This window comes from Etheostoma cragini, chromosome 8 (assembly GCF_013103735.1).
Source record: "Etheostoma cragini isolate CJK2018 chromosome 8, CSU_Ecrag_1.0, whole genome shotgun sequence".
In the NCBI taxonomy this organism is placed as follows: Eukaryota; Metazoa; Chordata; class Actinopteri; order Perciformes; family Percidae; genus Etheostoma; species Etheostoma cragini.
In genome coordinates this window covers 3,144,930-3,170,872 of record NC_048414.1, presented here as the reverse complement: position 1 = coordinate 3,170,872, position 25,943 = coordinate 3,144,930, and the positions used below count along the sequence as shown (strand labels likewise).

Genomic DNA, 25,943 nt, shown 5'->3' with positions numbered 1-25,943 from the left:
GATTGATCACATAAAACAAGGATACAGTAAAGATGATAAAGAAAAGTCACATTTGGAAGGATAGCTCTTTCATTTTTTACTTTCCATTTTCATATTAGATTTTATTTAAATGTATGGTGAGTAGATGATAAATGACCTCAAACTGGACCATGTCCTCCAGATTCTTGATAAGAGCCAGCTGGGTTTCATCCTTTGCTACAATGCGAAGCACCTGATGCCTGCAAAAAGAGAACCACACCGTTTGACTCAACTCAACATCCCAAACGGAAAGAGAAGTTGGCACACATGAGTTGAAGTAAGATTTCCCAAGGCTGACATGCAACATGTGTAACAGCCAGGCCCATTGTGTCCTGGACTGCCTCACAAAAGCCCTTGGAACAAATTGCTGTTGCATTCATTGTGAAAATGGAGTTATTACTTAGGTATTGAACCAGATGTATATTGGCAGGCATCAACTGGATGCCTTTAGTTTTTTTTAAAGAAAGTGTTATTATAGGCACTACAAAAGGATTCACATATTTTTTACATTTCTGCATACACATACTGCACATCAATCACTGACACCCTACACAGCAGTGAGAAGCTCTGGCAGACCCACTTACCCCTCAAACGTCTCCTTGCCGAGAACGGCCACAAACAGCGCGGTGATTGCTATCAGCCCCCTCATCCTGACCAACAGTGTGAACCTGGCAGGGCTGAACACTGGCTTTTATGGCTGAGTGTGCCAGGTCACGTGTTCAAAACCACAACCTTGCTTAAGGTGATGGAGGTGTTGTGTCAGTGGCTGGTCCCTTTCCCACGCCAGCCTGGAGATAGCAGACCAAAAGTTGCACCATGCGTGTTTTAGACTTATCCAAAGTTGTGTTAAGTTAAAAAAAATAATAATAACATTAATAATAATAAGGTAAGCTTGTTTAAGGTCTGTTGGGTTTGGTTTTAGTTCTGTCTGTAGGTTAGAGTATGGTTCCTTATTAACTTTAATTATTTTAGGATGAGTTGTTTAATCCTTTAATGTGTTAGTTGCTCTCTTGACAAATAACACCTGTCAAGATGTCCCAGTTCATAGAGCACGTTGCTAACACAACTTAAAATATACTCAGTTTATGATGATATAAAACAGAGACAAACAGCAAAACCTCACATTTAAAAATGTGGAACCAAAGAACGTTTTGTATATTTTATGTAAATAATGTAGGTGGCTAATATAGTAGTTGGCTATTATTTTTTACTTAATGCGTTATCCCTTTATTAAGTCATTTTTGCTTCACAAGTTGACATGTAAGATTTATTTCATAAGTTTTTTATCACACATTGTAGGAGACCATTGAAAAACACATTCTGCTGGCGGTAATTTTTGCTTTAAATCATTGTTTTATAGAAATCTCTATTTCATAAATGTGTTTCCTTTTGTTGTCAGAATTAAAAAGCTTTTACTATCATCATACTCAATGTGATTCTAATGATACTTGGTATGTTTCATTCCATCCGACCTTCACGATCACATCTGGTCACTGTGTCCTTGTTACTTTTCCATATTGCTATTGTGTGAATAACCCGTTCATAAGAAAATACTAACAACGCCTAATGTGTAGAAACACTGAGTCTCCGTCTGTGCCGTTTGCAGCTCAACGGGAAGCTGTGGCCGTCCGCTGTGTTTTTCAGCTTCCTCTGTGTTGGGGCCAAGGTTATCATCTTTTGGACTTTTTCAATTAGCTTATATTTTATTTTACTTTTGGATTACATTCAGTTTTTCCAAAAGGTTTAGTTTCAGTTTAATATACATTATTTGTTTTACATTAGTTTTAGTTTGGTGTTTTTGTAACTGCTAGGTATAAACTTAAACTTTATTTCAGACCCAGGTGGGTTCCATATCACAATAAGAACATCCACAAACACAAGAATACAAAATACAAAGCCTTCCACAATGTTCTGTGTCTAATACACAGACATGTTTGCCACTGGTTCCACAGTCTGGAAGACACTCTGACAGAACTGCGTACAAGGTTAGCAAAAACAGTGATTATGTCCTTTTCTGACTCAGATGCCCCTACAATGTATCAGGAGTAAATAATACACAGCAAATTGCATGGTTGGAGAACGGCCATGATTTTTTAATGTTTGAATCTTTGCTCTACTTTGTCAGGTGGCAGGGCCCTTCACTGCCAGAGGTCCACTATTACTTTTTAGGTGAACTAGTTTTTGTTGCTGGAATGAACAAGTACAATAATTTGAATCACCCTCAAATCAAAATGACCTGAGCATGCTAATTTAAAGACAGTTTACATGATGGTACAGTAAAAGATCCCTGAGATTATTAACTAATTTAACTTCTGTCTACTGTTCCAGAATCTGCAGGTTTGGGTTGTGCAACCCAGCTGATAAGAGGGGGAAAAGTAAAGAGACAGAAATGGAGACAGAGTCCGGTGTGGAAAACACCTGCTGGAAGGTTTCTCAGAGACTTACAATAAAGCAAAGAGTGTGTCCGTCTACATCCATGTGTCCTGCTGAAGTCTTCTTAAGCAGGTCACTGAGCTCCTAGCTGCTTGGTTTAGGCATCGCTGAAGGAATCCGCTAAATGCATCTAACACCGGCGTGTCTGAAGTCTGTTTTCGTCACAGTGAAACAGCATTTTGACAACATATAACTTCCTTATACTGTACATGTGGGGAAATGTGTCTTCATTAACTTTTTCAAAATACTTTAGAAATGCCCTGCTCTAATTCAATAGGGTTCCAGATGAAAACTGTGACCACCTCTTATGCTATGCTGACCACATCTGGTGAAAAAAACAAAAAAATACTGTTTCCTTGGAACAAGCCCAAAATAGAAGAAAGAATTAGCTGCTTACATTTGGCGGGGGGTTTGAGGGGTTCCTCCCTCAAAACAGTGACGTCAATAAAATATTTGCAACGTCACATCATTTTTGTACATTATTATTACCATGTCTGTGTCTAAAATGGTGGAAAACATAGAGAAGTTAATAAATAAAACACACTCAAAAAACACACTCAAAAAGCTTAACCAATGCTTAATCAATGTTTTTATCTTTTTCTCATGTTTTGATCCCTTTTTTTCAACACTTTAGACGCTTTTTTTCAAAGTCAAATTATTAACTTTGGTTTTACAGGTTTTTTTTTAATTTATGGTCAATAAAGCTCATTTACAGGAAATTATACCTAATGTTTGAGTTAGAAAAGCAGAAATTAGGAATTATTTAGACTAAAATTAAAGTAATGTATGTTGATTGATAATTACTGACTTGATATGTTAACTTTTCTTAAATACTATTTCAAAACCACTTCAATTTGTTTTTGAAATGCTATAAAATTGAATTAGAGGCCCCAAAATAAATGAAAGTAGAGATTTGTACTTGCCACGGAGCGCTGTGTGGAATCAGTCATAAATCACATAAAGTCATAGAAAATATCTACAACCAGTTTTACCAGTTTGAAAAAAAAAAAAAAAGTTTGGGTAAAGAAATCACAAAAGGCAAGGAGTGTGATTCTCACCAGCTCGGCCTGGTCCTTGCACTGAGTCTCGGTGTAGCCGTAGGGGTACAAGAGCATCTGGGAGTAGGAATGGATGGAGACAAAGGCCTTCAAGTTACCGTGGGACTTCACAAAGTCCACAATGGACTTGACCTCAGACTCAGAGTGGGCTCTGGGTCCATGGTAGGTCTCGGAGCAGGGGTTGTTGCTGGCACCAGGTGCTACACAGGGATGACTCAAAAAGTCAGAGAAAGTGCAAGAAAATGGCTCTAGACAACATCTGAACACTTAGTTCCTCACTAATACTACTCTAGTTAGTCTCCATACTGTGCAAAGCAACAAAACATTTGTCTAATTAATAAAATGTAATTTGAACTGTGTTGTCTGACTGTTGTAGAGCATTTTGTGGCAAATTTATGTAACTCTGCCTCCATTTTGGCCAGGGCTCACTGAGACGAAGGGTTATTAAAAAGAACATTGATACATCAAAAATGGGTCAATTTGACCCGAGGAAAACATAAGGGTTAAAGACTGAACTTGCTAAAGAAGTCCACTAGGGATCAACTGCAATCATTATACCTGAGAATAGTCTTTTAGTCCCATTCATCTAGCTTGGGTGCTGCCCAAAATTACGTAGGTGCTGATGTAGATGTAATTATTAATATATGGATCAAAATGTCTCTAAAAATCAGATAAAGATTAATCAAAGAGGATTCTTAATGAAAATTTTAAAGGATGTGAAAATAATCTAGACAGCTCTGTGAAATGCAGACGTGCATACTATAAGCATGGGACACAATCACGTGCATAATACGTTATATTGTATTACAGTTGACGTAAATTTAGGGAATGCAGGATATCCGCCCCCCTCCCCCCCAATATTTAGAAGAGGTAGATTTGTCCTCCTCAAAATGTTTTGAAAGTCAACTCTAAAAGAGCTAAAAATAACTATTCAGCGGGCTCAAAGCATGTATACTGTATATCCTTCTTACCTTTGAATGTTTCCCAACGATTTCCGACACCCTAGAGTTGACCGTACCATCTAAACTTTGTAGGGCATGGTTCTATTCCTTTTTCTTTTTCTCAGTGAAACATATGTGAATGCAGGAATTTAAGTGTTAGATTCCCAAACTTTTCTGGGCAAGGACCCTCAGACCCCCGGCTGTGGTGTGTCCCCACCCATGTTTGAACTAAACATCTCTGACATGCACCCAATTTAAAAAACCTTTGAAATAATAAAGAAATACAAACTGCAGTTTTCCAGTATGCTCATTTATTTTCCTGTTTGTGGTTTTGACCATATCCAAAGAGTAATCAGGTATGCTAATGACGACGTGGTATTAGTCTTAAAGATGACATTTTATTACATTTGCCAACAATGTCCTCTCCACAGAGACTTTCACTTGTACACACACAGACAGAGACATTAGTAGGTGTTCTTGGCGGTGTGATCCATGATCGCCATCAGAGCCAGCCAAGTCTCCGTGGCGGTGGGGATGATCTGATTGGCTGGCAGGATGAAGCCATAACGACCGGTGTCCCTCAGCTCAAAGGTGTAGGAGTACTTGATGCCCTGGTCGTAGGTCCAGTCTATGGTGTTACCACTAGCTTGGTCTAAAATTGAAACAGGTATTGCTTAATGTATTTTTTATTTTTTACGTTCAACACAGGCTTTCAAGTGTCAGGCATCAAGTAGTTTGTCTGCTATGGTAGCGATTGTGAACACCTGATTTCTTTTTCTCATCTGAACTGCCATTGGTTTCCAATGGGTGTGGTTTATGTCACAGTTCAAACCAGTATGACTTACATATGGTGTTGATGATGCTGCCGTATCTGTAGCTAGTACCGTACAGGGAGGCCAGGTCAGTGATAGCCTTCTTAGCCAGACTGTGCTGTGGGAAGAGATTACCATGATCACATAAGAACGTATATAGTTTCTCACATTGTATTGGGCAAATTCTTACATTTCTAGCATCACCGGTAAAACAACAACAAACTGATGAGCCCAAGAAAATATCTACAACCAGTTTTACCAGTTTGAAAACTAAAAAAAGGTTTTGGGTAAGGAATTCATGAAAGGCAAGGAGTGTGATTCTCACCAGCTCGGCCTGGTCCTTGCACGGAGTCTCGGTGTAGCCGTAGGGGTACAAGAGCATCTGGGAGTAGGAATGGATGGAGACAAAGGCCTTCAAGTTACCGTGGGACTTCACAAAGTCCACAATGGACTTGACCTCAGACTCAGAGTGGGCTCTGGGTCCATGGTAGGTCTCTGAGCAGGGGTTGTTGCTGGCACCAGGTGCTACACAGGGATGACTCAAAAAGTCAGAGAAAGTGCAAGAAAATGGCTCTAGACAACCTGGTTCCTTACTAATACTAATCTAGTTAGTCTCCATACTGTGCAAAGTAACAAAACATGTTGAATAGTGACTGTAGTTTCACTGGACAATCAAAACATTTGTTTAATTAATTCAATGTAATTTGAACTGTGTTGTCTGCATATTGTAGAGCGTTTTGTGGCAAATTTGTATAACTCTGCCTCCATTTTGGCCAAGGCTCTCTGGGATGAAGTCCATCCTGTATCCCATCCTGTTCAAAGCCACTGTGTAGATAGGTGATTTGGCACCATCAGATGGTTGTATTGAGCACGAAACCAGCTCACGGTACATTACATTTTGAGGATGACATGGTGGTACCTTGGTACATTTCAAGTGCAAGTCGTTACCTCCAAAAGCAGCATCCCAGTTCCTGTTGGGATCGACTCCCACACAGCTAGAGCCAGAGTTGGGCTTCCTGGTCTTGCGCCACATACGGTTCTGGAAACATCAGAGTAGCTCATCATGCTTTGTCACTTCTTTATTAGAGTTTCATATTGTGGCAGAAAATTATAAAATCAGTCAGTAAGAGGCTCACATTGTTGTGAGTGAAGTAGTAGCCATCGGGGTTGGTCACCATCTCCAGGAAGATGTCCATCTTGTTGAGGATGGCGGTGATGGCGGGGTCACGTCCATAATCAGTCACAATCTATCCACAGAATTGTGAAGAACACAACATGTACTACAGATGGTTAGTAGTTAGAAGCTACAGAGACAGTGGAGAGAAAACACAATGTGACAGTTATTAAAGCACCTTTTTGGCAAACCAGGTGCCACTGGCCTGCGTGACCCACTCTCTGGAATGGATTCCAGTGTCGATCCAGATGGCGGGACGGTTGGATCCACCGGTGCTGAACTGAAAGTAAAGGAGCAGTCAAACAAAGATTAATAGAATAATGAGTAGACATACTTTAAATTCTTTGTTTCCTAATATTTTTATGACCATAGAAGGTTATTTCACATTGCATGAAGTCCATCATGAAGTAATCTCTTCATTTTCTTAAAGGTGCTCTAAGCGATGTTGGGAGACGACACTTCTTGAGGGGAGATGTTTGCTGTATGTGACAAAGATGTTGTAGCCTAAAAAACGTGTGACATCGCTTGGAGCACGTATGAAGTACAATAGTGTGTTTCATTTGTGGTCATTCATTTCTTAAGAACATGAGCCATTTTTAATTCCCTTTGTCAGACTTAATTTGCTGAACTCCAGCCTGTTTTATTTACCTTGAGCACATTCAGGGGGCGACCCTCGTAGCTCTGACCAATCACAATCTTGCTGACCATGTTGGGATTCTCAGCCACCAGCATGTCCTGGAAACTGTAGATCTAAATCACAGAAAATATTTTGGTCTTTAGGGTTCGGGTTATGACATAATTCTGCACAGCACTGTTGGTTTTAAGTGAGTTTAAATCAGTTTATGAAGTGCTGTATTTTGGGTTGGAAGTCAAGTGATTCAAAATTTGATCTGTCCTTCTGTTTTTTACATAACTGGAGTGAAAGCTGTGTCTGTATTTTCGGCAGGAAGGTTTTTAGAGGATTTCCGGCTCAGCTAGCTTTTGTCCTGTCCAGTTTGGGGAATTCTCTATTCTTTGCAGATGATGTGTTTCTGTTGGCTTCAACAGACCAGGACCTTCGGTATGTTTTGGGCTGGTTGGAATAATTTTTTCCAAGCAAGTTCAACTGCTAGGAGACCCCTGGCTACATACCTAGAACACACTGGAGAGACCATACACCTCATCAGGCATGGGATTGCTTCAGGATTTCCCAGAAGGAAAACTTGCTGAGGAGAGGGACCTCTGGACTACCTTGCATAGCCTGCTGCCTTCGCAACCACGACCCAAGTAAGAGGCAGAAAATGGAAGGATGGATGGGTGGATAGAATTTTGATTGCACTTGTTCCCAAAATGTCCTGAGTGTACTAATTACTGTTACATTACATTAAAAATGTTTATGTGAAATTACTTGCAGGGATGTTGCCAAACATGACTTAAAAATAAACAAAGTAACTTTGCTGGTCCCTAATGTGGCCTCTTCATTTTTTTCAACTGTTAAACATAATAAAAACATTGATAGAGTATGATTGTAATTGTTAAAATCCGACCAGCTATTGTAGTAACTGTTATTATTATCTTATACTACAAATACCATCCTGATTACTTTTTATTTTGATGAATGATATACAAGGATTTGTTAAAAACTATTTAATAAAAGTAGTCTGTGGTACTAATGCTTTTGCAAGAAAACAGTGAGTGTGTGTACTAACCTCGCTGATGGTGTGGTACCTGGAGAAGTCGAAGCTGTCCGTGTTTCTGGGCTCAGCGATACGAGCAGCAGACTCCATCTCCTGCTGCTCCTCATCAAGCATCACCTGCGGGACAATGAGATTGTCCATATTTGAATCAGAGGTCAACACATTTTTTTACATTAAGCTTTGGCCCAGAAACTGCTTCAAACTTCTGAAAAAACCAATGCCAAGTGCAGTAGATTCAGTTTGTTCCTGTTCCCAAGCCTTGGACTTGAGAGTCCAAGCTGTTGGTAGGTCTTGTACCTGAAGGTCTTCGATCATGATGGAGTACTCAATGTCCTGACTCTCCAGGTGAATTTTGACGGACTGCAGGCTGTGGAAGGGAACTCTGATATCCACAGGAGTGGACACATCAGTCACTCCCCTCCAGACGTCCAGCTGAAAGAAAATCATACATTTTCATTTAGGAACCAAGTCCTAAATCCAAACAGATTGATCACATAAAACAAGGATACAGTAAAGATGATAAAGAAAAGTCACATATGGAAGCTTAGCTCTTTCATATTTTACTTTCCATTTTTATATTAGATTTTATTTAAATGTATGGTGAGTAGATGATAAATGACCTCAAACTGGACCATGTCCTCCAGATTCTTGATAAGAGCCAGCTGGGTTTCATCCTTTGCTACAATGCGAAGCACCTGATGCCTGCAAAAAGAGAACCACACCGTTTGACTCAACTCAAAATCCCAAACGGAAAGAGAAGTTGGCACACATGAGTTGAAGTAAGATTTCGCAAGGCTGACACTCAAAATGTGCAACAGCCAGGCCCATTGTGTACTGGACTGCCTCACAAACATCCTTCGAAAAAATAAAAGCCATTGCATTTATTGTGAAAATGGAGTTCTTACTTAGGTATCGGACCAGGTGTATATTGGCAGGCATCAACTCGTTATCTTTAGTTTAACAAGTGTTAAAACTGGCACTACACAGGGATCAAGATCCCCAATCAAGAGAGAAGTTGGCCTAAATGAGGTGAAGTAAGATTTCTCAATGTTGACACTCAAAAACGCATCAAGCTTGCCCCATGTCTCCTGTGCTGGCCTTGTAAAGGCATTTAGAAATGTTAAAAGGCCTTTGCGTTTGTCGTCAAAGCGGAGTCAATTAGGTATTGGAACCAGTGTATATTGGCAGGAATAAACTGGATGTCATCATAGGTGCTACATAAAGATTTATAAATATTTTACGTTTCTGCATACACATTCTGCATATGGATCACTGACCTCCTACACAGCACTGAGAGGCTCTGGCAGACCCACTTACCCCTCAAACGTCTCCTTGCCGAGAACGGCCACAAACAGCGCAGTGATTGCGATCAGCCCCCTCATCCTGACCAACAGTGTGAACCTGGCAGGCCTGAACACTGGCTTTTATGGCTGAGTGTGCCAGGTCACCTGTCCAAACCACAACCTGGAGCTGTTGTGTCAGCGGCTGGTCCCTTTCCCACGCCAGCCTGGAGATAGCAGACCAAAAGTTGCACCATGCATTTTTATGGCATGACCGAAGTTGTGTTAAGTTTACAAATAAAAGGAGAGGTTGTTCAAGGTCTGTTGGGTTTGGTTTACTTCTGTCTGTAGGATCTAGAATGTTCCCTAACCAGGGCCCATGCACGAACGTGCCAGGGGCAGTGCGATGAAAAAAAATAATGATTCGTTCAGTTTCAACAAGGCCTTTGCCGCTTTCCGCGCTCGGGCTCTCATTATTTCCTCATGTGGATACCTTCTTTAGTCTCATTACAGGGTACGGATCACACACCTGAGCAAGTACTTAATTAAAGCCAGTAGTAGTGAAGTAGATAGTGAAGTAAATTATCTCTGACATTATTCACTAATTCTGACATTAATCACAATTGTGAATTCTCTCCGCTGTTCCAGAGTCTGCAGGTTTGTGTTGCAGCTGATAGGAGGAGGAGAAGTAAAGAGACAGAAATGGAGACAGAGTCCACCTGCTGGAGGGTTCCTCAGAGACTTGCTATGAAGCGTGTCCCCGTCTATGTCCATGCGTCCTGCTGAAGTGTTCTTGAGCTCCTTCCTGTTTGGTTAAGGCATCGGTGAATGAATCAGCATCACAATCCATTAGACATTCAGTGGACTTTTCGTCACAGTGAAACAGCGTTTTGAGACTATACAACTTCTTTATTTTTATGCAATAATTTCTGCAAAAACATGCAATAAATAACTATGTGTTGTGTAGGAGGGCAAGGACTATTTAGTAGTTAAGAGATGCACATAAAAGCTGTGATGTATTTTTGTTTCCAATAGAACGTCTTCTATTTTTTGCTGGTTTTGGCTGAATGATGTTTCTGCTGAGGTTTTTTTTGTGATCAAATTTTTTTGTTATATTTAAAACAAACAAGAAAGGTGATACAGTCCAGTTTGAGTATAGAAGACAAAAACAGAAAAAATGTGCTAAAACATGCAAAAAGATGTGCTAAAACATGCAAAAAGATGCAGACAACATACGAAAAAATATTCAAAAAGTAAAATACACATTTACACATAAGGAGGATAACATACATGCTGAGGTTAAGTAATTCATTCAGATGAACAATGGTGGTAAATATGCCCCAGTTATGATTTAAAGCTGCAGTCCAAAACTTTTGCGCATTTTAACTATAACAAAAATGATAGAGAATTTGATGATAATTTGGCAGTGTTAAGATTGTGTTTCTGTTGTTGTTGGGATGCAGTTCAGATTTGAACATGGACGTATTATTTACCAGAGGAATGCACAGTATAAGCACTGCCAACATAGATAAACACTATGGGTGCCAGGGTGTTTTATGAACAACTAGTTATCAAAATGATCACTATTAGCATTATAAAAATATTCAGTCCCGCCCAACAGATACAACAAACCTCATGTTACATTAGATCAGATTACAGATTAAAACAACACCTCAACACACACATGCAGACAATTCAAACAAAGTTAAACTGTTATTTCTATTTACAAAGGTGCATGTTAGTGCAGTTTATTCATTAGGTTCATGGCGCAAGGTAAAAAAAGATCTCTTAAAGAGAATGCCTCAATGCAGCCGGGGCATAGAGACACTTACTTCTACTAAATTGCGCAGGCCAGGGTGCAGAGCAAAATAATAAAAATGCACGTTGTCAACTTGTCTTTACTAATTTTACTGTTGTTCACTTTGTGAGTTATTGGAAAAATCCTCACGACAAGCCTCAAAACACAAGGCCAGTGTTCTCCAAAATCCCCCAATGGAATGTTTTATTCATCTGTTATCTCAAAATAAAAGGAGACATGATGTAAACGCCTGTAGCTTTGTTAATCTACATCCTTGACGTTCCACTTCCGGGATAGCTCCGGTGCCTCAGGAAATTCCGCCGGATGCCCGTTTCCTTCTGGTTTCTTTTCGTTTGAATTTTAAACTCTGGTGGATTTGTGAGGACTATGGTTAACCTCTCCTCAGATCTCTGCAGGGTAAAATGAGACCGCTAGCAATACCAGATCGGTCCAATCTGAGTTTTCTTTCAAACAACTCTTTTAACAGCAGTTCTGTGTGGAGCTAAGTGCCACCCATGACAATTGGGATTGGTTTAAAGAAATGGCAACAAACCACAGCACATTAATCTCACTTTACTAAGTTTTTAACTTGTGGAAAAGACTTCCTTACTGCACATGCTGATGGTCAAAAGTGGAAAATCCACAGTGTCTGCAGTCAGTTCACACATACGGTTGCAGCCGCACTACTGTGGTTCCAGCTGATAAGGTGGGTTTTATTTTTAGGCATCATATCTATTGTTCTTAAAGGGTGTGAAGATGCGTGGCATCGTACAGATTCATTACAGATGAGGTTCTATTCCTTTTTGGATGATGAAGAAGAAATGACGACATCTCTGGCGACGGGGGAAAACAGCTGGCTGAGAGTTTATAGGTGCTGAAACATTTAAGGGAATTCTGCATTGCAGATGTTCATACCAAACAGCCTAGATCAGACACCACAGTGAAGCACAGTGTTTCTGAATGAACAGCATGCACACTCATCAAACCCGGCCTCTTGACAGATAACACCATCTGACCTGTCATCGTGTGACAGTGTTGCTTCCTTTAAAGAAAAGGCCAGCTGCAGTTTACAGAGGAAGTTGCTAACCACATTGTTTCCTGTCAATGAGGCAACATGGCTGTTTAACAGCTGTTGTGTGTGCTTTTTGTCACTTTGTGCGCGTCCCAGGCTAATTCCAATGTATACCACTGCATTCAAAAATTAAATTTGTGTGTTGTTGTTGTGGCCTTGTAACACATTTCACCACATTTATTGACATTTATCTTCTTTTTTTTACAACATGCCTTTCAAAAACGTCATGATAATAACAATACAAAGTTAAAACGTTTTGGTAAAGAAAAACTGAAAATCTTGAATAATACTAAAACATGTTGAATCTTTCAAAATTGTATATTTCCTTTGTTATGACGAGAACAGGCCTCTGTTGCTCTCTGATTGGTCATCCTGCGTTCGAGTGCCCACTTCCTCTCTTCCTATTGGTCAATAAGAATATCTATCATTGCGGAAGTCACCCTTTGAAAATCAATGAAAAGTGAACGGGACCAGAGACGGGACCTAAACGGGACCTCCACAGTGAATGCTGCGTCAAGCTTATGAACTGACGTAAAGTTGTTTACGAAACTGAGGAAACTAAATCTTCAAAATAAGAGGGGGGGGGGGGGGGGGGGGTGAATGACGAGTTCAACTGTTCTTCTGCTTCAACAAACATCATTCTTGGAATGTAACCACGGTCTGCAGTAGTGTGATTCTTGTCAAATTAAATTTACATTTGGAAAGGATTAAAAATCATTCAATTATATGGACACCTAGGCTACCTATAGCCGTGTTTGATTTGTTGTTATAAAAGAAATGTACCATTTTGGCATTGACTTATTCCATAAATGTACATTTTACTTATCATTTAACGGGTCTACACATGTCTCAATCTTTCTCTCCCTTGTACATTTTACTTTTGTTTCACAAAGGTTAAACAAAGTTAAAGAACTTACACGTTCTATTTTCATTTCTTTTTAAGAAAATGTTGGGACTTTACATGCTGATATATTGATAGTGGAGAGAGACAAGAGATGCTCGGTGATCAAGGCATAGGCTATGCGCTTTTTCATCATTTCTTACATCGACTTTACATGTTACAGTGTGTACACCTTGCGAACAAGGGTTTTATTTTGAAAGCTGTGACCGGAAACTATTTTGTGGACTCTGTTTAACTTGACAGCAATGCGAAGCAGCAGGACCTCCGGAGAAATAAACCAAGAGTGAACCGAGCACTTGTGTTATTTCTCTGGTCTGTTTTCTGTCAGTTTTGGGGTTTGACAGTTGTTTTAGTAGCCGAATATCTGTTCGCTTCGTCTGGACCAAAGTATCTCCGTGCCGACACACAAAAATGGATATAGAGAAGGAAGTAAAGAAGGTAAGCTTCCCCCCAGCGTACTCGGTATCTCGACTGACCGGGGAACGCCCTGAAAAGGTGTGCCGAACACGGGGCAGGTGGCGAGTGAAGTTACAGTGTCACAGACAGACTTTCACGTTTGTTTTTGGGCTTTTATTTCATACGTTTTCAATGTCATGTTTTTTTTTGCGTTCTCATTGATAAAACTGAAAATAACTTATCTAAATAATACGAGCAAACCTATCAACAATAGCTAGTTGATAGCAACAAGCACTGTTGACTGGGTTACAAAACTAATCTTGTACCCTTCTTTTTTGAAAAACGCAACGACAAAACTCCGTTTGAGATTTTGTCTACATAGTGTTACCCTCCATAACAACAAAACTCACAAGCTTTTTAAAATTTTAGAAACGATTTCTTAAACACAAAAGAACCAATTGCAAAGTTCGGCATGGATATTGTGTTCGAAAACCTTCTAGTTTTTACAATATCTATGTTACGGTATTAATGGCGTTGCTCGACTGACGACAAAATCATCCTGACAGTATAATGCAAACCAGGTGATTTATCAAAGAGTAAGAATTGCCGTTTGAATTATACCGTTGCCGAATTAACTCCCCTCAGTAGTTCTTCTACGATATGAAGTCATGTATGCCATAATATAGCCTACATGATCTTTTAAGCAAGGGGATCTTAAATAAAGGATTTCTTTTAATGGAATTTGGTCATGTAAATGCGTAGGAAAGGGCGTGTAGTCTGCAATGTGACTTCAAATGTTACTGTGGTTCTCTTAAAGTGGGTTGCACTTTTCACAAAGGGATTATATTTAGACTAGGCTACCGAGTTTGTCTATTGAATGTTCATTCATTTAAGATCATAGTGGATTTTAGATGTCCATCATTACAGGGCATATGTTGCATGCTTTGGATGTCTTGCATCCATTTGATGACTTCTCCTTAGTCTACCTATGCCCCCATGGATAAAGACTGTAACATGTTACTTGTTTTTAAATTCTCTCTGTAAAATTGTATACCGAAAGCCAATCCAAAACATACAATCATTAGCTGAAATGTTTGTAAATAGTAAAACTGCAAATTAGTACTTTAACAAAGTCAGCATTCCTTTTAGTAGTCATCTGCAGATGTTTTTTTATCAAAGCATGTTGTTAACACACATGATTCATGTCTTCTCTGTGGGATGCCTTGAACAGACCTGCAGATAGCTGGCCGCCGTGCAAAGGGCAGCACAGGTAAAACTGTTAGTGTGATGTGGGTAGCAGGGAAGCTGCAGCATGTTTACAGCATAATTCACATAAAGCACTTTCACTCACAACATGCTAACCGGAAACATAGGATTCCATTCACTATGCTAAGCTAACTAGCTGCCAACCTAAAACAATGCATGCACTGAGACAAAAATGCGCTGGCCCACCTATCTACAGCTAGGGGAGACCGTGATAAGCCCTATTTCAACAAACTGTGGCATATTCCTTTAAATCCAGAAACAAACTATCCAATTCAAATTGTGTGAAGCACATAATGATGCCTTTACTACATGTGTGGCATGTAAGTATAATTTATAGTTTTCTACCCACAATGTGTACTATTCCAAGACTCCCCAGCCATTGTGTCTTTCTGCAAGGTCTTATTTGATTCTTTTTTTAGGCAGTTAGACATTTCGACTGGAGCAGGATCACCCAATAGAGTTTTGTTTGCCAACATGAAGGAATCCACCAGCCTGTAATAGAGCCAACATGTATTCATGCGACTATTGCCATTTTTTAAATGGGTTTGCAGATCTATTTGCTAGTTGCTGGTCAGTGAGGTCCGTTAGTAACGTTAAAAAAAAAAAAAGTCAAGCCCATTTAAGCACAGGAAACTCCTGTAGACTGCAGGGTTTCCCCCAGAAAAGATCTTTAGCCCGGTGGGGGCCCAGCTGGGGCCGGTCACAGTCTGATGGCCGCATTAATGTAGAGCCTGATAGTTTCTGTGATAACATAATTATGGAAGGAATTGAGAAATGGAGGATTAAAAAAAGCTATAATACAGATTCCAAAGGGCCCTACATTAAGTCAGTGCAAATGCTAACTGTATATTTGAAAATGTGACTATGTCTATGTTTCCAACCAAGTAGTTTAAAACTACTGTAACTGTAGTTTTAAAATAAGTTTCAAAATAATTCCTTAGGGCTAGGGGGGCACCAGACGTGAAAAACAAGGAGGCAAACTCTGATACAGTTGACGCAGTGAGCTGCAACTGGAAAGTGGGTCTGAGCAGCTGGATGACCCAGACAGACCCAGTCTGACATGTGCTTATAATCCCTGGAGGGGTAAGACTTCAGCGGCTGCAGGGGTTTCCGGCTTCTGGAGCTGCAGGTCGCTGGGAGCGCCTCAGTCAGCGAGAGTCTGCTGTTATTACCGTCAAAGTATAACTGCAACCTGTGCGTTTAGGTTAATTACTCTCTCTTAAGCTCCTGCCGTCTTCCACAAAAGAAGGCTGAGGTAATACTGTAGGTTGTGATAATCGGCATACTGTGTACAGGCTCGGCAATCATCAACACTGTAATTCTGTTAAATGGAAGTTGTTTCTGGTGAGTCATGTTCTCGTCTAAACACCTAAACTGTTGTTAAAGTTGCCATGGGCAAGGAATTTATAGGAAAACTTCACAACAGGGAAAAATGACCTAATCTTATGTTTGCTTAAATACGTTTTCTATTTCTCTGTTGAACTTTCTAACAGACTGCAGGACTTTCGGTTCAGGGTAAAGAAATGAAACTGCAGGGATTTTTTGCTGCACTGCATTAGTAAGGAAATACTGTAGATACAAGACAATCGTTGACAAATTAATTTAAAGATGTTTGTTTTGGCTTTTTATCGATGTTGCAAACAAGATGTGGTGGTCTGAGAGCAGGTGGCCTGTAGAGATGGAAATGGCTCCCCAGCCAGTGACTACTGTCTTTATTCCAGCTGCCACTGGTCTGCAGCCCTGGCCGTCTGCAACAAAATGACTCATGAACATGACTCACCAGATCTGAACTGTATGATCTGTGTCTGAACCACCTTTTTTGTAGTGTGTTATCACTCATACAGGCTTAGTCATAATACAAAGTAACTGATCAACATGTAGTATGTAAAACACAAAAATACCGTTGGCTAAACTATCTAAAAATGCCAGATTCGTTCAGGACACCCCCGTCTGTCGCTAGCAATGATGACGCAGTGGTGAGTGACGGTTCTGCCTGACCAATCAGTAGTCTGCAGGTTTTCACGTCACCTTTTGGTATTGCTTCCACGCGCTTGGAACCTCAACGGAGGTGATACTAAAAAAAAGTACCTGTTAGCAGGTACCAGGTACTTCTTTCATAATGGAAAACCCCAAAAGTTGAGTAGAGTTAAGGCGAGTGGAGCAGGTACCATGTAATGGAAATACTCCACTAGACTTCTGCAAGTAGCGAATACACTTAACTCGGTTAGCTTTAACTCCCAACATTTACTTTTATATTGAAGGTATTTAGCGGATGCTCTCATCCAAAGTGCCTTTAAATAAACACATTAGATTCTCCGAAAAGGCCAGATGACCTACTTAACAACCAAGGATGTAGGTCACAGCACTCGGAGAAGAATCAAGGTATCTAACTGCAGTACTTTTTGGTATGGACGACTGGAATGGGATTGTTGCAGCTTGAATCCAAAACTATTTAGCACTGAAAGATGGCATGGAATGTCTGCTCAAGATTGTGATCTTGTTATATTAAAGAGATATAGGTAAGAACTAAGAATTAAACAGATTGCTCAGGATTAAAGTAGGTGATTGGTTTAAAGTCAGATTTAGTCTTGACTTACTTTGATTTCTCTGTATGACTTAAATAAAATGAGCTAAACATGTATCACCTAAAATAATATATATATGCTTCTTGCAAAAGTAAATTACCATAACAAATCATTCTGGTAAACTCCTCAATGGCTCCCAGGGGAACAAAGTCTCACTGTTCTTGAAGGTGTAATGGAAGCTTAAATATTGGCAACATGGCTTTGCTGTTGAAACCACGAGTCACTGTCTGCATTCCTTATTCCATAGTAGTGAGTGTCTTTTGTGTGAAAAATGTCTCTCTGACAAAAGGGGTGCCTGCTGGGATTCCACAAAGCTTTCAACAGCATTGAATAGTTGACCATATATGGTCATAAACAGGGGTAATGGCTTGAGTAATGGCATGAGCGTTGCTTGACACTAAAGCCAGGGAAAAGGATGCATGTGTTGAGGAGAGAAGAGCAGCAGAGCAACCAGCCAGTAAAGGGGGAAAGATAGAACTCCTGATTCCACTTTTGGCTATTGAAGAGGAATGCTGCTGAAATATTTCCAAGGGCAAAAACAAAACCAATTTGCTTGGATCACAAATCATCCGAACTCCAATAAGAAGGCTTACAATGACTTTGAATACGTTTTTTCCACCAAATTATTTTTTCTGAACCAACCAAATGTGTGTTGCTAATGTTTTGTTGTCCTTTCCAGATGTCATTTATTTCCAATGTTGAGCATCAATAATGTATTTTCAATGAGTCTGGGAAAACAGCTTGTTATTTAAGTTTGTTATTTATATAAGAGGAAAAGAGGCCTCTTAAAATTTGGGATTTTATGTCCCAACTACTTGCCCTGCCCTAAAGGAAGCTCAGCATTTCCGTTTGGGAGGGGAAACGGTCAAAACATAACTGATAGCACTCGTAATCTCCCTCTTGTGTTCTGTTTACAGATGACCCTCGGGCACGAGTTTGGGGCTGGAGCGGCCTGTTTGAAATGCAAGAACAAGTGTGAAGGCTTTGAACTGCATTTCTGGAGGTTTGTACTGCACAGCTTCTGTCAAGCAGCGTAGAACCGTCATAGAAACAAGTTTGACCGTGTCAAATCCATTCTCTGTCGTTTGGCTCCCTGTGTCTAGACCACAGACTGTATATAAAGGTGGATGGGGCATCTCCACTTCCTCTCACTGTACAGAAGTGATACCAAAATATCCCGGATACGTGCACTGCCCTCTTGGAGCCAGTCTGCGCATTACTGATCCAGCAGTGGCGCTCACAGCTGTCAATCATGATGTTTCACTTCGTTTTTATAGCATCAAATAAGTAATAAAAACAAAAATGTATCGGTGAAATGAACACTTGGACAAACATCAGTGTTAAAAGAGCTTCCTAAAATAACAGAAACCATATTTGCAAAAAATGTGTTTCACGTGTACGTTTTTATATTTGGGCCATGTCCCATCTGCTAACATGGAGGGGGCAAGGTTTGTAACCTACACTGCATCCATCCACCAGAGGGCGATCAAGATGTTTAGGCTTTAAATACAGTCTGTGCATCACCCCCTGGTCTACACTAGAGACATTTGGGTTAATGAGCAGAAAGTAAATGAGCAGCATCTATGGTTTAAAGGGGCCTGTTGAGCTAAACAATGAGCCCTCAGGTGGAGCTGCATGGTGGACCACAGTAAAAACATGTTTCATGGGGCAGCTGCCAAGTATGTTAGTATATTATTATGTTAAATTAAATTAATACAGGACATTAAAGAAAAGCATGCTTCAGCCCATTCTTCCTGGAGCTATAGAAGAGCAAATAAAACTTCCAGTCATTGGCCAGACTGGTCCTCTTTGCTCCTCTTAGCTTAATTAACAATACTCCGATAGCAGCAGTAGCGATGACACTATGGGAACATGCTGTTCCTGAGCACAGACGCTTTTCATGTTTGTCTTTAAACAGAGTCCCAAGTCCCATCGGCTCATTGTTAGCAAAACGAGTCCACACAAGATGACTTTATGCCTGATTAGGGCTGAGAGTGTGTGTGGGGGGGGCCTTCATGGGGGGCTTCTGGTCCTAATTTAACAAAGTAACTGTCATTAGAGGGTGAGAACTGCCCTACCTTCACAAAGATGATCACACAACTTACAGTGGAGACACCATGGATAAAAATACAATGTTTTATATATATGGTAGACCAAAAACGTGGGGTCGTGTTCAGACAGTCCGACTGCCCAGGGTTCTCTGTCACAACTTGTGCATTTATTAAGACCAGTGGTTCATGAAATGCGGTTCTGTCTGGGCAATTAGCCACACTTGGCTAGTTTTCGTGAAGACCGCAACAGGTGCCCTGATGCCCACCGCAGGACCAGCACAAAGGCCCTCCACGGGTCTGCGTGTTGTTTTTAATTCAGCCAGGAATGTTACAGTCAGACAGTGGCCTACAACAATCCTAGTTTAAGGCTTTCTCAACTCCCCCCAAAAAATTTAAAAACAACGCTATAAATTCATATTTTTGTTACCATTTTTAATTACCATTAAAGGTCCCCAGTGCAGTTTCGGCTCCATTCAGGTTCTTGCTGAGGAACCGTTATCAAAGTTGCGGTATCAACATTTAACCGGCCCTTGAGGATGCACATGCGTACAGATCATCCGGTGGCGGTAACATGCCAACATATGCTGCCATGCGCCATGAAGAAAGGGAAGAAGAAGAATGCAAGATTGTAAACATGGAGGCAAATAATTCAGACATTTTATGAGGAAAGAAATGCATGTAACAATTTTGTTGGACCTTAAGGATGCAGTTAAGTTTGTGTGACTAATTCTGATAGATAATTTATAAATATTTAAAATAATAGGGAATTACAATGTATGTATTTAACAAAATATATGTGTATACATAACTTTTCTTATTATTAGGTCATCCTGTTGTTTAGACACCTGTGGGCCTGGACGTGCTGAAGCGTGTCTAGTACTCACAAATAATGTCATAGTTACTCTGCCAATATGAAGCAAGCTGTGTTGAGGCATGTGAGAAGTGGAGCTATTTCAATATGAATTTAACACTGGGCTTGTTATATTGGTGTATAACTGTAGCAAAGTTTAATTAGATTTTGATTTTTGGTAAGAAAAACTACAACTACAAAAGAAACAAAACAAAACCCAATGAAGAGAGCATATAAGATTAGAGGCTATAATGTGTATGCAATTAGAAGACTAGACATTGTTCCACACAGAATTAAGCATCAATACATTATATAAATCACTTTAAGGATTTCACATGGAAAAGCCTTAGACAATGTTCTGTACTACTACAGAATTGATCTCACACTAAAACGCTTTGAACCTATTTGTGAATCTAAAAAAAAAAAAAGTGTTTTCCTCTTCTTCTCTTCTGCAGAAAAATCTGCAGAAACTGCAAATGTGGCCTCACAGAGCACAACGTGCAAATGAACTCGGAGGAGAACAAGAAGGTAGGCAAGCTGTTCGAGGACACCAAGTACACCGGGCTCATTGCCAAGCTGAAGACGGACGGCATCCCCAGCTACCAAGGCAACATGGTGACCATCACTCTGCCCAGCTCTGCCACTGCTTACGTCGTACCGCCGAGTGCCTCTTCCACTGTGGTGCTCCCCTCTGCCACAGCTGGTCCTGTGCAGCCTGCCGGAGCCACTGCAGGTTCAGCCAACAGCAGCACCCAGCCTCAGCCTCAGCCTCATCCTCAGCCCGTACCAGCCAGCGTCACACCTGTCAAGGCTAACAAAGTGCCTGTTACTGTCAGCGCCTCATCAGCCATTTTGGTGCCCGTCCCCAAAGATGTGCCAATGACGTCCATCACCTATGAGTGGGCACCACCAGTAGCTAATAAGTATCTGGTGAGTTCAAACTAGTGCTAAAATGGCTTTAAATGGCACCTGGGTAGCTCACGTGGGAGAGCAAGCACCCATATACAGTGTCTCAGTCCTGTACGCAGTGGCCATGGGTTCGGTTCCTACCTGTGGCCTTCTGCTGCATGTCATTCCCCCTCTCTCGGCTCTTTTATGTCTAAGTTGTCCTACTAAATCATCTTAAAAAATAATTAGAAATGGCTCCAACAAAATAAGCTTTAAAGTTGATATTACCTGCATAGACTAATCAAAAGAACAGTGGTGGAAGAAATATTCAGATCCTTTTAATTAAGTAAAAGTACAAATACCACACTGTATAACATACTATGTAATGCCCTGCATTGAAAATGTTCCCTAAGTAAAAGTATCATCAGCCCGGTAGCCTGTGTCTGCCTTTGTCCTAGAGAGCATGAGGCAGTTCTCTGCTGTAACCTTTCAAGCGATACCATGTGGGTGTATGTTTGATTTAAAGGCTTTGTTATCAATTATTCATTGCCATTTGTTTATTTTTGTAGGCCAGACACACTGTGATCGCAGGAAAGCTCTGGCATTTTGCCAAAGCCTAATAAAAACCAGCCATTCGGTGTCTTTGAGTTATCCTTAAACAGAGTCAATTGTCATGATACTTTTATTAAAGTTAAATAAAGTAATGTATAATAGAGGAACTATTAACTCAATTTTTGTTGACAAGAGGTCCCAATAACATCCAAATGTTCAGCAGTCATTTTTTTCAAATAATAACAATGAATGATGATTAACAAGGGGATTTTTTAAGTCAACAGCATTTCCCTCATGTCCCTACCATCTGAACTTTAAAACTCTGATAGAAAGTCCTGTATCTGTTTAGTCTAGTACTGCATCTGCAGGATCCCTGTTTTGCTTGTCTTTCTCACCACACGCCTCTGTTTCAAAAGTTGTTTTCAAGAATTTCTCCTTACTGATTGGTCCTTAACTGCTCGCTGTACACAATTTTTGTCTCTGTCCTTCAGACAATCTGTCTCTTATCCCTGAGTTAAACGGTTTCTTCTTATTTTCCCTGTGACTTCCAGGCGGCGCGTTACATCGAGCTGCTCCCGCCAGAGAGACGTCCGGTGGCCGGGACAGAGGGAGCTGCTTACCGTAGGCAGCAGATGGCCCGGCAGCTGCCCGAGCACGACCAGGACCCGTCCAAGTGCCACGAGCTGAGCCCCGCCGAGGTCAAGCTAATGCAGCAGTTTGTCCGCAAGTACAAAGATGACGCCCTGGGGGTCGGAGATGTTGTGCTGCCTGAAGAAATGTCTCTGGTTCAGGCAGGAGGGCAGGGAGGAACTGGTCTTGGGGCTGGAGGGGGACATGGTGCTGGGGGGGCAGGGTTTGGACCAGGAGTTGGAGCTACTGGGGTTGGAGCTGGTAGTGGTGCTGGTTCTAGGCCAGGGGCTGCAGGCCCGGGTGTTGGGCCTATGGCTGGTGCTGGTGGTGGTAATGGGACTAGGGCTGGCTTTGGACCTGGAGCAGGGGCTGGAGGAGCTGGAGCTGGTGGTACGGGACCACTTTCAGGGCCTGGGACTGGGCTGGCTGGCTCTGGGCCAGCTGGAGGAGCCATGGGCACTGCTGCCACCGCTGGAGCCATCGGCCTCCCTGGAGCTCAGCAACCAGGACTACCACAGCGGGCCTTTGTAAGTTCCCCTTCCTCTACATCTACACTGTGTTGGCATACAGGCCAGACTAATTGGTTGAAACTATTATCACCTTATTAACTAGGTTAATTCCTGATACGGATATACGTAGAAATATATGACAAAAAAAAACAATGAACTGTTTCATTGTTGAAACACAGGCACACACACACACACACACACACTCACACACACACACACACACACACACACACACACACACACACACATTACAGCTTGTTCAGAATCATTTAACTGATAGTTATTTGTGTATCATCTTAATATGATTCCAGTGAAAGTCAATAAGCAATAATACTAAGTTGTTGGCTTCATGGCATACTGTCTGTGTGCCTATTCCACTTCAGTTTCAATGCACCAATAGCTAGTTCAGTGCAGTTAGTAAACCAAAGGGTCTTTCACAAATGGTTTTAGAAATGTTACGACCAAAGAAAGGGAAAAAATAACATTCCTCCTTTACCAACACCTCATTCCAGGGGTGTGCTATATAGTATTTTATACATACAGTACACACTATTTATACAGTATTTTATATTACACAGTACAGCAATTGTATTTTGTAGCTACAATTTAATAAGAATAATTCCAGCACTAGATGGAGCCATGAGACCAACGCTGACTCAGCCTTCTTCATTCAGGATGATGGCTATTAATTCATCAATATATGCAGTTGGGCTGTCCTCGACTTCAGAATTTCTTAGTCAACTAACACTTTTTTAAGACTAAATTATTTGATTTATCTGGCAGAGCTGTAAAACTGAATCATGCAAACGCACCACTTTAAATCTTGTGCTTAACAGATATGTGCTCATAACTCTTTTGGAAATGAGCATTTCAGCATGAAAAAGCATTCAAAAACGTCTAATCACCTAAAGAAATCTTAGTCGACTAAGACCAAAATTACCGATATTGGACTAAGAAGGGGCAGTCCTAATGTGAAGCCTGTTCAAAATCTGTGATTTGATGTTAATGTTTTCCGTTTCAGTCTTCTTTCTCTTCAAATTACAAATTCTTTTTCATGTTCCCATGTTGTTCTTATATTCTCGTTCTCACTCTCTGAGCTTTGTCCTCCCTCCTGATTCCTCACACGGTATGCTTGACTGCACAGTGTCAAGAACACACTCTTCTCTCCTGGCAGGGAGTGTCCAAATAACTTTGTATTTACTTATGTCTACTGTCACCTTAACTCTACCAGCAGTCATCTCCTCTTGATTAATTCCACCAGGGTCAGGTCACAGTGTGCTTCTGTGTTCTAAAGGAGAATACCAAACCATTTCAGCAGAACAATGTGTCATTCTACCATTCAGGGAGTACAGTGATCCAAGTTCAAATGCTCCGTTAAAAAATAGTCTTTTTTTTCAGATTAAAGGAGGCCTTTTTGACTTAGAAATGGATTCAAAGAGAAGGATATTGGCCTTTGTGTATAAACCTACTGGAAGTACATAATAATTCTTTGTTAGTATTCAAGGGGATGTAAGATATCTTTTGGGGACAAGATGCCACTGACTGTTCTGACAGTATTGTTTTACATTTACAAACATCACAGTTCAGACTCTATTACATGCAACCATTAGAATTAGCCAAATAACGGAACACACTTTTGCTAAAACAAAGAATTCAAAACCTTCACTGCTTCCAAAACAAAACAACCACCTGGAGACACGGTTTCCCCCATTGTTTTGCAAGTCGGGTGGCCCACCGGGCCTAATTTACCTAATTTCTTTTTAATTTAAATTCTCAATTTTGCGATTCCGTCCATGATTCTGTTGTAACAGAAACTATGTGGCTCTGTATTAATGCTGCCATCACTCTGGGACACTTGCCAGCGGGCCTAACAACCTTTCTGTGGGAACCCCTGCATTAACTTGTACTTTAGGAAGTTATGATATACTCACAATCTTTTCTTTTTTTCTCTCTTTCCAAGTCATGCAATCACTGCCAGCACCCGATGCGTGTGGGCGAGCCGGCTGTCTATGCTGAGCGGGCCGGCTACGACAAAATGTGGCATCCGGCATGCTTTGTGTGTTGTACCTGCAACGAGCTACTGGTGGACATGATCTACTTCTGGAAGAAAGGGAAGCTGTACTGTGGACGCCATTATGGAGACAGCGAGAAGCCGCGCTGCGGAGGCTGTGATGAGGTGAGAAAGGATATGATCATTTCATTTATTTAAAAACTTGTTAGCACTAGCTGCATCAGTTACGGTAGCATTATCCCATCTACATTTCAATGTGTGTCTGTCCACAGCTTATCTTCAGTAATGAGTACACTCAGGCTGAGGGCCAGAACTGGCATCTGAAGCACTTCTGCTGTTTTGACTGTGACTGCATCCTTGCCGGAGAGACCTATGTCATGGAGAATGACAAGCCTGTCTGCCAGCCGTGCTACATGAAGAGCTACGCGGTGGTAAGACACACTCTCTTTCTCAGAGTTTCTGTTTGTTGAAATAGTTGAAAGTAGTGGTATATTAGTATTAGTTGGAAGCTGTTATCCAAATCTCAATTCAGATCTCTTAGTGCATGCCTTCTTAGTTTGAGTTTTTTTGTTTAATTAACTTTATTTTTAACATATTAAAAAAGTAAAAGATAAATAAGAACATGTACATTTCAAGAAAGGAAACAACAAAAACTAAAAAAACATCTTTCATTGAATTATGAATTATTCAAAAAAGGAGTTCTACTTTAGTTACAATTTAATTATTTTCTATTTATACATATACAGTAAATATACATACTATATCTACACATACATGCATATTAACCTACTAACAAGCACACATGCATATACACATACATGATTTTGTTCTTTTGCTTTTCCAGTACCTACCTATGTCCATGTTTTAACATTCAGATATATCAGAACTAATGAGAGTCAAACCCTAGAAATTCTTGTTCTGACCTACAAGAAATGTGTGTAGGTTTGTCTTGGAAACAGACAGGATAGTTTAGGATATACAGTGGTGTGAAAAAGTGTTTGCCCCCTTCCTCATTTCCTGTTCCTTTGCATGTTTGTCACAC

At 40.7% G+C, this 25,943-nt stretch overlaps 2 protein-coding genes and 1 long non-coding RNA gene across 5 annotated transcripts in view; 1 reads left to right on the top strand and 2 right to left on the bottom strand.

Moving 5' to 3' along the window:
- Positions 1 to 188: 188 nt before the first annotated feature.
- On the bottom strand, positions 189 to 2,589 carry LOC117948935. Of its 3 annotated transcripts, none has more exons than XR_004657596.1 (3): positions 2,464 to 2,589; positions 603 to 806; positions 189 to 218 (listed from the first exon to the last, which is right to left on the bottom strand). It is a non-coding gene; the product is annotated as an uncharacterized LOC117948935 (long non-coding RNA). The 3 variants fall into 3 exon arrangements; XR_004657598.1 differs by lacking the exon at positions 2,464 to 2,589 and adding an exon at positions 2,437 to 2,456; XR_004657597.1 differs by lacking the exon at positions 2,464 to 2,589 and adding an exon at positions 2,320 to 2,338.
- A 2,155-nt stretch (positions 2,590 to 4,744) lies between these two features.
- Positions 4,745 to 9,619, bottom strand: cpa5 (carboxypeptidase A5). Its single transcript, XM_034878904.1, has 11 exons — positions 9,430 to 9,619; positions 8,733 to 8,814; positions 8,410 to 8,544; positions 8,125 to 8,229; positions 7,085 to 7,186; positions 6,615 to 6,716; positions 6,399 to 6,509; positions 6,211 to 6,301; positions 5,588 to 5,787; positions 5,296 to 5,380; positions 4,745 to 5,102 (listed from the first exon to the last, which is right to left on the bottom strand). The coding sequence occupies exons 1-11, from the start codon at positions 9,492 to 9,494 to the stop codon at positions 4,915 to 4,917; spliced, it is 1,266 nt and encodes a 421-aa protein (XP_034734795.1). The 5' UTR covers positions 9,495 to 9,619; the 3' UTR covers positions 4,745 to 4,914.
- Positions 9,620 to 13,376: 3,757 nt separating this feature from the next.
- tes (testis derived transcript (3 LIM domains)) overlaps positions 13,377 to 25,943 on the top strand; it is a 15,629-nt gene continuing 3,062 nt past the window's right edge. The window contains exons 1-6 of the mRNA XM_034879335.1: positions 13,377 to 13,601; positions 18,328 to 18,413; positions 20,767 to 21,241; positions 22,303 to 22,908; positions 24,851 to 25,066; positions 25,174 to 25,332. Coding sequence (XP_034735226.1) covers positions 13,575 to 13,601; positions 18,328 to 18,413; positions 20,767 to 21,241; positions 22,303 to 22,908; positions 24,851 to 25,066; positions 25,174 to 25,332 — 1,569 coding nt within the window. The 5' untranslated portion in view covers positions 13,377 to 13,574. The remainder of the gene's footprint in view (positions 13,602 to 18,327; positions 18,414 to 20,766; positions 21,242 to 22,302; positions 22,909 to 24,850; positions 25,067 to 25,173; positions 25,333 to 25,943) is intronic.